The sequence below is a fragment of the Oncorhynchus gorbuscha genome, linkage group LG23 (assembly GCF_021184085.1).
Source record: "Oncorhynchus gorbuscha isolate QuinsamMale2020 ecotype Even-year linkage group LG23, OgorEven_v1.0, whole genome shotgun sequence".
Lineage (NCBI taxonomy): Eukaryota > Metazoa > Chordata > Actinopteri > Salmoniformes > Salmonidae > Oncorhynchus > Oncorhynchus gorbuscha.
Window position 1 is genome coordinate 4,252,917 of NC_060195.1, and position 12,055 is coordinate 4,264,971.

Below are 12,055 nucleotides of genomic sequence, written 5' to 3' on the forward strand. Positions count from 1 at the left end.
ACCCTGGTCAACAGTAGTGTACCATATAGGGAATAGGGTGCCACCCTGGTCAACAGTAGTGTACCATATAGGGAATAGGGTGCCACCCTGGTTAAATGTAGTGTACTATATAGGGAATAGGGTGCCACCCTGGTTAAAAGTAGTGCACTATATAGGGAATAGGGTGTCACCCTGGTCAAACGTAGTGTACTATATAGGGAATAGGGTGCCACCCTGGTCAACAGTAGTGTACTATATAGGGAATAGGGTGCCACCCTGGTAGTAGGGAATAGGGTGCCACCCTGGTCAACAGTAGTGTACCATATAGGGAATAGGGTACTATATAGGGAATAGGGTGCCACTCTGGTCAAACGTAGTGTACTATATAGGGAATAGGGTGCCACCCTGGTCAACAGTAGTGTACTATATAGGGAATAGGGTGCCATTTGAGACCATAGCGTTAACGATGGGATGGGCTTACCTTTAACCATTTGTCGACACACTTGGCGTGGAACTCGTGGTTGCAGGGTAATACCCTCAGCAGCTGCCGACACTCGAAGTCACTAAAGCACACCACACACCTGGAAGAGAGAATATCACACAGAGCATCATCAGGTTCTGAAATACTGCATGTTTAAAAAGGACAAGACAGATTGGGTGGGTGAATGGATGGATGGGGTGGATGGATGGATGGATGGGGTGGATGGATGGATGGATGGGGTGGATGGATGGATGGGGTGATGGATGGATGGGATGGATGGATGGTGGATGGATGGATGGATGGATGGGGTGGGTGGATGGATGGGGTGGATGGATGGGTGGGATGGATGGATGGGGTGGATGGATGGATGGGGTGGATGGATGGGATGGATGGATGGATGGGATGGATGGATGGGGTGGATGGATGGGGTGGATGGATGGATGGGGTGGATGGATGGGGTGGATGGATGGATGGGGTGGGTGGATGGGTGGGGTGGATGGATGGGGTGGATGGATGGATGGGGTGGATGGATGGGATGGATGGATGGGGTGGATGGATGGGGTGGATGGATGGATGGGATGGATAGGGTGGATGGGATGGATGGATAGGGTGGATGGGATGGATAGGGTGGATGGATGGATGGAGTGGATGGATGGATGGGGTGGATGGATGGATGGGGTGGATGGATGGATAGGGTGGATGGATAGATGGATGGGGTGGATGGATGGGGTGGATGGATGGATGTGGTGGATGGATGGATGTGGTGGATGGATGTGGTGGATGGATGGATGGGGTGGATGGATGGGGTGGATGGATGGATGGATAGATGGGGTGGATGGATGGATGGGGTGGATGGATGGATGGATGGATAGGGTGGATGGATGGATGGGGTGGATGGATGGATGGATGGGGTGGATGGATGGATGGGGTGGATGGATGGATGGATGGGGATGGATGGATGGATGGATAGGGTGGATGGATGGGGTGGATGGATAGGGTGGATGGATAGGGTGGATGGATGGATGGGGTGGATGGATGGATGGATGGGGTGGATGGATGGATGGGGTGGATGGATGGATGGATGGATGGGGTGGATGGATGGATGGGGTGGATGGATGGATGGATGGGGTGGATGGATGGGGTGGATGGATGGATGGATGGATGGATGGATGGGGTGGATGGGGTGGATGGATGTGGTGGATGGATGGATGTGGTGGATGGATGGATGGGGTGGATGGATGGGGTGGATGGATGGATGGGGCGGATGGATAGATGGGGATGGATGGGATGGATGGGGTGGATGGATGGGATGGATGGGGTGGATGGATGGGATGGATGGGATGGGATGGATGGATGGATGGATGGATGGATGGATGGATTGGATGGGTGGATGGATTGGATGGGGTGGATGGATTGGATGGGTGGATGGGCGATATGATCACCATATTTTTCATATTTTGTCGTATTTTATGTTTTTGTGAATTGGGGGGGGGGGGCTAGCCCTCATCCTCCGATCCAACAGGTCCCAGACGTGCTCAATGTGATTGAGATCCGGGCTCTTCGCTAGCTGTGGCAGAACACTGACATTCCTATCATGCACAGAACGAGCAGCATGGCTGGTGTCATTGTCATGTTGGAGGTTCATGTCAGGATGAGCCTGCAGGAAGGGTACCACATTAGGGAGGAGGATGTCTTCCCTGTAACGCACAGCGTTGAGATTGCCTGCAATGACAACAAGCTCAGTCCGATGATGCTGTGACACACCGCCCCAGACCATGACGGACCCTCCAACTCCAAATCGATCCCGCTCCAGAGTACAGGCATCGGTGTAGCGCTCATTCTTTTGACAGTAAATGCGAATCCGACCATCACCCCTGGTGAGACAAAACCGTGACTCCTCAGTGAAGACCACTTTTTGCCAGTCCTGTCTGGTCCAGCGACTGTGGGTTTGTGCCCATAGGCGACAATGTTGCAGGTGATGTCTTGTGAGGACCTGCCTTACAACAAGCCCTCAGTCCAGCCTATTGCGGACTGAGCACTGATGGAGGGATTGTGCGTTCCTGGTTTAACTTGGGCAGTTGTTGTTGCCATCCTGTACCTGTCCCGCAGGTGTGATGTTCAGATGTACCAATCCTGGGCAGGTGTTGCACATGGTCTGCCAATGGAAGGACGATCAGCTGTCCGTCCTGTAGCGCTGTCTTAGGCTTCTCACAGTACAGATATTGCAATTTATTGCCCTGGCCACATCTGCAGTCCTCATGTCTCATTGCAGCATGCCTAAGACACGTTCACACAGATGAGCAGGGACCCTGGGCATCTTTCTTTTGGTGTTTTTCAGAGTCAGTAGAAAAACCTCTTTAGTGTCCTAAGTTTTCATAACTGTGACCTTAATTGCCTCCGTCTGTAAGCTGTTAGTGTCTTAACGACCGTTCCACAGGTGCATGTTCATGAATTGTTTACGGTTCATTGAACAAGCATGGGAAACAGTGTTTAAACCCTTTACAATGAAGATCTGTGAAGTTATTTGTATTTTTACGAATTATCTTTGAAAGACAGGTTACTGAAAAAGGGACGTTTCTTTTTTTGCTGAGTTTATTACTTGTATTTTGCTAAATTAAGTACCTTAAAAAAATGGTCACGCGTCAACATTTACCAAGTGGTCACTACAGACTGAAATTGAACATTTGTTCTACTGTCATCAATAGATCACAAAGATGAATCATTCACCTCAATAATTGTATGGAAATGCAGCTACATCCGCCATTTGCACTCTTCTAAAACACAAACCACAACGAACTTGGGTATAATACTATAGATGAGAATATGTACAGTGCAATATGCCTTCAGGAAGTATTCAGGCCAAGACTTTTTCCAAATTTTGTTACATTAATTCTAAATGGAAATTCTAATTCTAAATGGAAATTCTAATTATAAATGGAAATTCTAATTATAAAATGGATTAAATTGCCCCCCCACATACAAATTTACACACAATAACCATAATGACATAAAGAGAACAAAAGCAGGTTAAGACATTTTAGCAAATTGTATTTAAAAAAAATTAAACGAAATATCATATTTACATAAGTATTCAGACCCTTTACTCAGTACTTTGTTGAAGCACCTAGCAATAACAGCCTCGAGTCTTCTTGGGTATGACGCTACAAGCTTGGCACATCTGTATTTGGGGAGTTTCTCCCATTCTTCTCTGCTGATCCTCTTATTACTTATTTTATTTCACCTTTATTTAACCAGGTAGGCTAGTTGAGAACACCTTTATTTAACCAGGTAGGCTAGTTGAGAACACCTTTATTTAACCAGGTAGGCTAGTTGAGAACACCTTTATTTAACCAGGTAGGCTAGTTGAGAACACCTTTATTTAACCAGGTAGGCTAGTTGAGAACACCTTTATTTAACCAGGTAGGCTAGTTGAGAACACCTTTATTTAACCAGGTAGGCTAGTTGAGAACACCTTTATTTAACCAGGTAGGCTAGTTGAGAACACCTTTATTTAACCAGGTAGGCTAGTTGAGAACACCTTTATTTAACCAGGTAGGCTAGTTGAGAACACCTTTATTTAACCAGGTGAGAACACCTTTATTTAACCAGGCTAGTTGAGAACACCTTTATTTAACCAGGTAGGCTGAGAACACCTTTATTTTAGCTGAGAACACCTTTATTTAACCAGGTAGGCTAGCTGAGAACACCTTTATTTAACCAGGTAGGCTAGCTGAGAACACCTTTATTTAACCAGGTAGGCTAGTTGAGAACACCTTTATTTAACCAGGTAGGCTAGCTGAGAACACCTTTATTTAACCAGGTAGGCTAGTTGAGAACACCTTTATTTAACCAGGTAGGCTAGTTGAGAACACCTTTATTTAACCAGGTAGGCTAGTTGAGAACACCTTTATTTAACCAGGTAGGCTAGTTGAGAACACCTTTATTTAACCAGGTAGGCTAGTTGAGAACACCTTTATTTAACCAGGTAGGCTAGTTGAGAACACCTTTATTTAACCAGGTGAGAACACCTTTATTTAACCAGGTAGGCTAGTTGAGAACACCTTTATTTAACCAGGTAGGCTAGTTGAGAACACCTTTATTTAACCAGGTAGGCTAGTTGAGAACACCTTTATTTAACCAGGTAGGCTAGTTGAGAACACCTTTATTTAACCAGGTAGGCTAGTTGAGAACACCTTTATTTAACCAGGTAGGCTAGTTGAGAACACCTTTATTTAACCAGGTAGGCTAGTTGAGAACACCTTTATTTAACCAGGTAGGCTAGTTGAGAACACCTTTATTTAACCAGGTAGGCTAGTTGAGAACACCTTTATTTAACCAGGTAGGCTAGTTGAGAACACCTTTATTTAACCAGGTAGGCTAGTTGAGAACACCTTTATTTAACCAGGTAGGCTAGTTGAGAACACCTTTATTTAACCAGGTAGGCTAGTTGAGAACACCTTTATTTAACCAGGTAGGCTAGTAGAGAACACCTTTATTTAACCAGGTAGGCTAGTAGAGAACACCTTTATTTAACCAGGTAGGCTAGTTGAGAACACCTTTATTTAACCAGGTAGGCTTTATTTAACCAGTTGAGAACAGGTAGGCTAGTTGAGAACACCTTTATTTAACCAGGTAGGCTAGTTGAGAACACCTTTATTTTATTTAACCAGGTAGGCTAGTTGAGAACACCTTTATTTAACCAGGTAGGCTAGTTGAGAACACCTTTATTTAACCAGGTAGGCTAGTTGAGAACACCTTTATTTAACCAGGTAGGCTAGTTGAGAACACCTTTATTTAACCAGGTAGGCTAGTTGAGAAACTTTATTTAACCTTTATTTAACCAGGTAGGCTAGTTGAGAACACCTTTATTTAACCAGGTAGGCTAGTAGAGAACACCTTTATTTAACCAGGTAGGCTAGTAGAGAACACCTTTATTTAACCAGGTAGGCTAGTAGAGAACACCTTTATTTAACCAGGTAGGCTAGTAGAGAACACCTTTATTTAACCAGGTAGGCTAGCTGAGAACACCTTTATTTAACCAGGTAGGCTAGCTGAGAACAAGTTCTCATTTACAACCTGGCCAAGACAAAGCAAAGCAGTGCAACAAACAGAGTTACACACAAACAAACAGTCAATAACAATAGAAATATTATGTACAGTGTGTGCAAATGTAGAAGAGTAGGGAGGTCAGGCAATAAATGGGCCATGGAGGCGAAATAATTACAATTTACACCTGTATTTGGAGAGTTTCTCCCATTATTCTCTGCAGATCCCCTCAAGCTCTGTCAGGTTGGATGGGGAGTGTCGCTGCACAGCTATTTTCAGGTCTCTCCAGAGACGTTTTATCAGGTTGAAGTCCGGGCTCTGACTGGGCCACTCAAGGACATTCAGAGACTTGTCCCAAAGCCACTCCTGCGTTGTCTTGGCTGAGGTCCTGAGTGCTCTGGAGCAGGTTTTCATCAAGGACCTCTCTGTACTTTGCTCCATTCATCTTTCCCTCGATCCTGACTAGTCTCCCAGTCCCTGCCACTGAAAAACATCCCCACAGCATGATGCTGCCACCACCATGCATCACTGTAGAAATGTTGCCAGGTTTCCTCCAGACATGACTCTTGGCATTCAGGCCAAAGAGTTCAATCTTGGTGTCATCAGACCAGAGAATCGTGTTTCTCATGGTCTGAGAGTCCTTTAGGTGCCTTTTGGAAAACTCCCAAGTGGGCTGTCATGTGCCTTTTACTGAGGAGTGGCTTCAGTCTGGCCACTACCATAAAGGCCTGATTGGTGGAGTTCTGCAGAGATGGTGGTCCTTCTGGAAAGTTCCATCTCCACAGAGGAACTGGATCTTTGTCAGAGCTTCACATTTGGCAGTCCGACGGACGAATCTGGGTTTGGCGGTTGCCATGAGAACGCTACCTGCCAACCTGCCATAGTAGCAACTGTAAAGTTTGGTGGAGGAGTAATGGTCTAGGGCTGTTTTTCATGATTCAGGCCTCCAGGTTCCAGTGACATTCTAGACGATTCTGTGCTTCCAACTTTGAGGCAACAGTTTCCTGTTTCAGTATGTCCCCGTGCACAAAGCGAGATCTATTCAGAAATGGTTTGTCGAAATTGGTGTGGAAAAACTTGACTGGCCTTAACAGATTCCGTCAAACACCTTTGGGATGAATTGGAACGCCGACTGTGATCCGACCTCAGTAATGGCTGAATGGAAGCAAGTCCCCACAGCAATGTTCCAACATCTAGTGGAAAGCCTTCCCAGAAGAGTGGAGTCTGTTATAGCAGCAATGTTCCAACATCTAGTGGAAAGCCTTCCCAGAAGAGTGGAGTGGAGGCAATGTTCCAACATCTAGTGGAAAGCCTTCCCAATGTAGCAGCAATGTTCCAATATCTAGTGGAAAACCTTCCCAGAAGAGTGGAGGCTGTTATAGCAGCAATGTTCCAACATCTAGTGAAAAGCCTTCCCAGAAGAGTGGAGGCTGTTATAGCAGCAATGTTCCAACATCTAGTGGAAAGCCTTCCCAGAAGAGTGGAGGCTGTTATAGCAGAAAAAGGGGAGACCAACTCCATAGTAATGCCCATGATTGTGGAATAAAGATGTTTAACGAGCCGGTGTCCGTATACCTTTGGTCATGTAGTCTATGATGGTAAATGTACTTTTTTTCCCGCTTTTCTTTCCTACTTTAACCATGGAGAGTGTTTGACACAATTTACTAAACTTATTAAATCAAGAGTCCATTGAGTCTGTGCAGCAGGCTGACTGTTTGTCGTCCCTACAGACTCTCTACTGACTAAAATAAAACATGAAAAACATCACAGGTTGGTCCCAGGTTTCCTTGAGTTGAAATTAAAGATCCCAGAAATGTTCCAAACGCTAATTTCTCTGAAATTTTGTGCCTACATTTGCTTCCATCCATTTTAGTGAGCATTTCTCCTTTGCCAAGATAATCCATCTACCTGCCTATGGCATATCAATAAGCTGTATTTTTATTTTACCTTTATTTAACCAGGCAAGTCAGTCAAGAACAAATTCTTATTTTCAATGACGGCCTAGGAACAGTGGGTTAACTGGTCTAGGAACAGTGGGTTAACTGGTCTAGGAACAGTGGGTTAACTGGTCTAGGAACAGTGGGTTAACTGGTCTAGGAACAGTGGGTTAACTGGTCTAGGAACAGTGGGTTAACTGGTCTAGGAACAGTGGGTTAACTGGTCTAGGAACAGTGGGTTAACTGGTCTAGGAACAGTGGGTTAACTGGTCTAGGAACAGTGGGTTAACTGGTCTAGGAACAGTGGGTTAACTGGTCTAGGAACAGTGGGTTAACTGGTCTAGGAACAGTGGGTTAACTGCCTGTTCAGGGGCAGAACGACAGATTTGTACCTTGTCAGCTCGGGGGTTTGAACTTGCAACCTGCCGGTTACTAGTCCAACACTCTAACCACTAGGCTACCCTGCCGTTTAAACAGCATGATCATCACACAGGTGCACCTTGTGCTGGGAACAATAAATGTTAATTTCTCTACCATAAGCCGCATCCAATGTCGTTTAGAGAATTTGGCAGTATGTCCAACCGGCCTCACAACCGAAGACCAAGTGTAACCATGCCAGCCCAGGACCTCCACATCCGGCTTCTTCACCTGCAGGATTGTCTGAGACCAGCCACCTGGACGGCTGATGAAATTGTGGGTTTCCACAACCGAAGAATTTCTGCAAAAACTGTATCAGGGAAGCTCATCTCCATGCTCGTCGTCTTCACCAGGGTCATGACCTGACTGCAGTTCGGCATCATAACAGACTTCAGTGGGCAAATGCTCCACCTTCGATGGCCACTGGCACGCTGGAGAAGTGTGCTGTTCTCACAGACGAATCCCGGGTTTCAACTGTACCAGGCAGATGGCCGACAGCGTGTATGACATTGCGTGGGCGAGCGGTTTGCTGATGTCAACGTTGTGAACAGAGTGCCTCATGGTGGCGGTGGGGTTATGGTAATGGATATGCATAAGCTACGAACAACGAACACAACTGCATTTTATCGATGGCAATTTGAATGCACAGAGATACCGTGACGAGATGCTGAGGCCTATTTTAGTGCCATTCCTCCACCGCCATCACCTCATGTTTCAGCATGATAATGCACGGCCCCATGTCGCATTGATCTGTACACAATTCCTTGAAGCTGAAAATGTCCCAGTTCTTCCATGGCCTCCACACTCTCCAGATATGTTACCCGTTGAGCATGTTTGGGATGCTCTGGATCAACGTGTACAACAGAGAATAAGGCACGAGTTGCCTTTCAGAGATTGTAACATTCTCTGTTTCACGGAAACATGGCTCACTCAGGATATGTTGTCAGAGTCGGTACAGCCACCCGGTTTCTTCACGTATCGCGCTGGCGGAAACAAACATCCCTCCCGGTAAAAAGAAGTATGTCTTTAACATCTCTCTGATAAGGTGGAGGGTGGGGGTATATGTAACATGTCTCTGATAAGGTGGAGGGTGGGGGTGTATGTAACATGTCTCTGATAAGGTGGAGGGTGGGGGTGTATGTAACATGTCTCTGATAAGGTGGAGGGTGGGGGTGTATGTAACATGTCTCTGATAAGGTGGAGGGTGGGGTGTATGTATATATGTAACATGTCTCTGATAAGGTGGAGGGTGGGGGTGTATGTAACATCTCTCTGATAAGGTGGAGGGTGGGGGTGTATGTAACATCTCTCTGATAAGTGTGGAGGGTGGGGGTATATATGTATGTAACATCTCTCTGATAAGGTGGAGGGTGGGGGTGTATGTATATATGTAACATCTCTCTGATAAGGTGGAGGGTGGGGGTGTATGTAACATCTCTCTGATAAGGTGGAGGGTGGGGGTGTATGTAACATTTCTCTGATATGTAACATCTCTCTGATAAGGTGGAGGGTGGGGGTGTATATATGTAACATGTCTCTGATAAGGTGGAGGGTGGGGGGGGTGTATGTATATATGTAACATCTCTCTGATGGAATGTAACATCTCTCTGATAAGGTGGAGGGTGGGGGTGTATGTAACATGTCTCTGATAAGGTGGAGGGTGGGGGTGTATGTAACATGTCTCTGATAAGGTGGAGGGTGGGGGTGTATGTAATGTAACATCTCTCTGATAAGGTGGAGGGTAAGGTGGGGTGTATATGTCTCTAGGTGGATATGTAACATCTCTCTGATAAGGTGGAGGGTGGGGGGGGTGTATGTAACATCTCTCTGATAAGGTGGAGGGTGGGGGTGTATGTAACATGGATAAGGTGGAGGGTGGGGGTGTATGTAACATGTAACATCTCTGATAAGGTGAAGGGTGGGGGTGTATGCCTTATGATTAACATCTCATGGTGTAATCACAACAACATACAGGAACTCAACTCCTTTTGTTCACCTGATCTAGAATTCCTTACAATCAAATGCCGACCTCATTATCCAAATGCCGACCTCATTATCCATCTACGATTATAGTCACAGCCATGAATACCCAGTTTATTAGCAAGTGCATCGGTGATGTTGTACCCACTGTGACTATTAAAACCTTCCCCAACCAGAAACTGTGGATTGATGGCAACATTCGCGCAAAACTGAAATGGCGAACCACCACTTTTAATCATGGCGACTGGAAACATGACCGAATACAAATAGTGTAGCTATTCAGGAATTCTTACTGGTTGGTAGGTGATCAAATACTTATGTCATGCAATAAAATGCAAATTAATTACTTTTAAAAAAATCATACATTGTGATTTTCTGGATTTTTGTTTTAGTTTCCATCTCTCACAGTTGAAGTGTAACTATGATTTTTAAAAATTACAGACCTCTACATGCTTTGTAAGTAGGAAAACCTGCAAAATCGGCGGTGTATCAAACACTTGTTCTCCCCACTGTATATACTATACTCTATACCATCTACTGCCTCTTGCCTGTGCCGTTCGGCCATCGCTCATCCATATATTTATATGTACATATTCTTATTCATCCCTTTACATTTGTGTGTATAAGGTTGTGTGTTTGAATTTGTAAGATTACTTGTTAGATATTACTGTACTGTCGGAACTAGAAGCACAAGCATTTTGCTACACTCGCATTGACATCCGCTAACCTTGTATGTGATCAATAAAATTTGATTTAAGTGTTAGCTAGGTTGCCACTTGTTGTTCGCCTGTTCAAATTGAAATTGAACTTCAGGTCATGAAAATAAATAGCCAGCTACTTTACCCTGTCGCCCGAAGCTAACGTTATAAGCAGCCAGCCAGCTTCATCTGGCTAGTGAGGCTCGACCGGGTTGTGAAAGTCCACTATTGTGGCTAGCTTCACATAGATGGGTCTGACCACCATTAATCAACTAAGGACTGTCTTATAAATGAGGGGTATTTTAGATGTTAGCTAGCTAACTATAGCTACTGAAACAAATTGTCGTTTTGCTATGTTTTTGGGGAAGAACTTTGTTTGCCTCCATGAGCTAGCAATCTTTTTTTTATGACCAGAACTGAAGGTGCGCGAGACAACTTTACCATAGCACACAGTATCATAGCGCACAGTATCATAGCGTACAGCATCATAGCGCACAGCATCATAGCGTACGTATCGATGAATCGTTGGGACATATGAAATACGAGTGGTAGTGTAATCAATGTGTAATAACTACGTAAAAGAAAATGTATGAACGAGTTAAATTATTCTGTGACGTGCAGTCATATTCAGGTCCTGATTGGTCAACACGCAAAGACCCGAACAGCAAAGACCAAAATTGTGTTCCATAGAAATCCTGGTTGAAACGACTGAACAAATTAACACTGAAACAGCACAGCAAGTACGTGAAAGAAATACGTTTTGATTATGGGGACATACGTAAATACCAACAAAATAACTTTTTGGTCAGTGTGGTGTGTGTGTGTGTGTGTGTGTGTGTGTGTGTGCTGGGCCAATTGTGCACCGCCCTATGGGACACCCAATCATGGCCTGATGTGATACAGCCTGGATTCGAACCAGGGACTGTAGTGACGACTCTTGCAGTGCCTTAGACAGCTGCGCCCGTGTGTGTGTGTTAACTATTTCTAAAATGTTTAATATCGGTATTGTTTTTTGTTGGCAAGGAAAATATCAGATATCGGTATCGGCCAAAACTGTCATATCGGTGCATCACTTGTTGTCACCAACATCTGGCTATACAGAGTGAACGGCAAGAAAGTGTTCCCGATTCCATGGTTGAGCAACTGCTCTCTCCTTGAGTGACAGGGGGCGGGGCGTGAGGGGGCGGGGCTTGGTGTGAGGAGAGAGGGGCGGGGCTTGGTGTGAGGAGAGAGGGGCTTGGTGTGAGGAGGGGGGCTTGGTGTGAGGAGGGGCGGGTGTGAGGAGAGGAGGGGGCTTGGTGTGAGGAGGGAGGAGGAGAGGGGGGTGGGGCTTGGTGTGAGGAGAGGGGGGTGGGGCTTGGTGTGAGGAGGGGGCTTGGTGTGAGGAGAGGGGGTGGGGCTTGGTGTGAGGAGGGGGCTTGGTGTGAGGAGAGGGGGGCGGGGCTTGGTGTGAGGAGAGGGGGCGGGGCTTGGTGTGAGGAGAGGGGGCGGGGCTTGGTGTGAGAGAGGGGGCGGGG

The 12,055-nt window shown here is 45.7% G+C and overlaps 1 protein-coding gene across 7 annotated transcripts in view; it reads right to left on the reverse strand.

The window, feature by feature from the left end:
• Positions 1-12,055, reverse strand: part of rnf44 (ring finger protein 44) — a 49,061-nt gene that overhangs the window by 5,485 nt on the left and 31,521 nt on the right. For all 7 annotated transcript variants that reach the window (XM_046323544.1, XM_046323541.1, XM_046323538.1 and 4 more), the window contains one exon: positions 461-560. In XM_046323544.1, the coding sequence (XP_046179500.1) occupies positions 461-560 (100 nt within the window). The remainder of the gene's footprint in view (positions 1-460; positions 561-12,055) is intronic.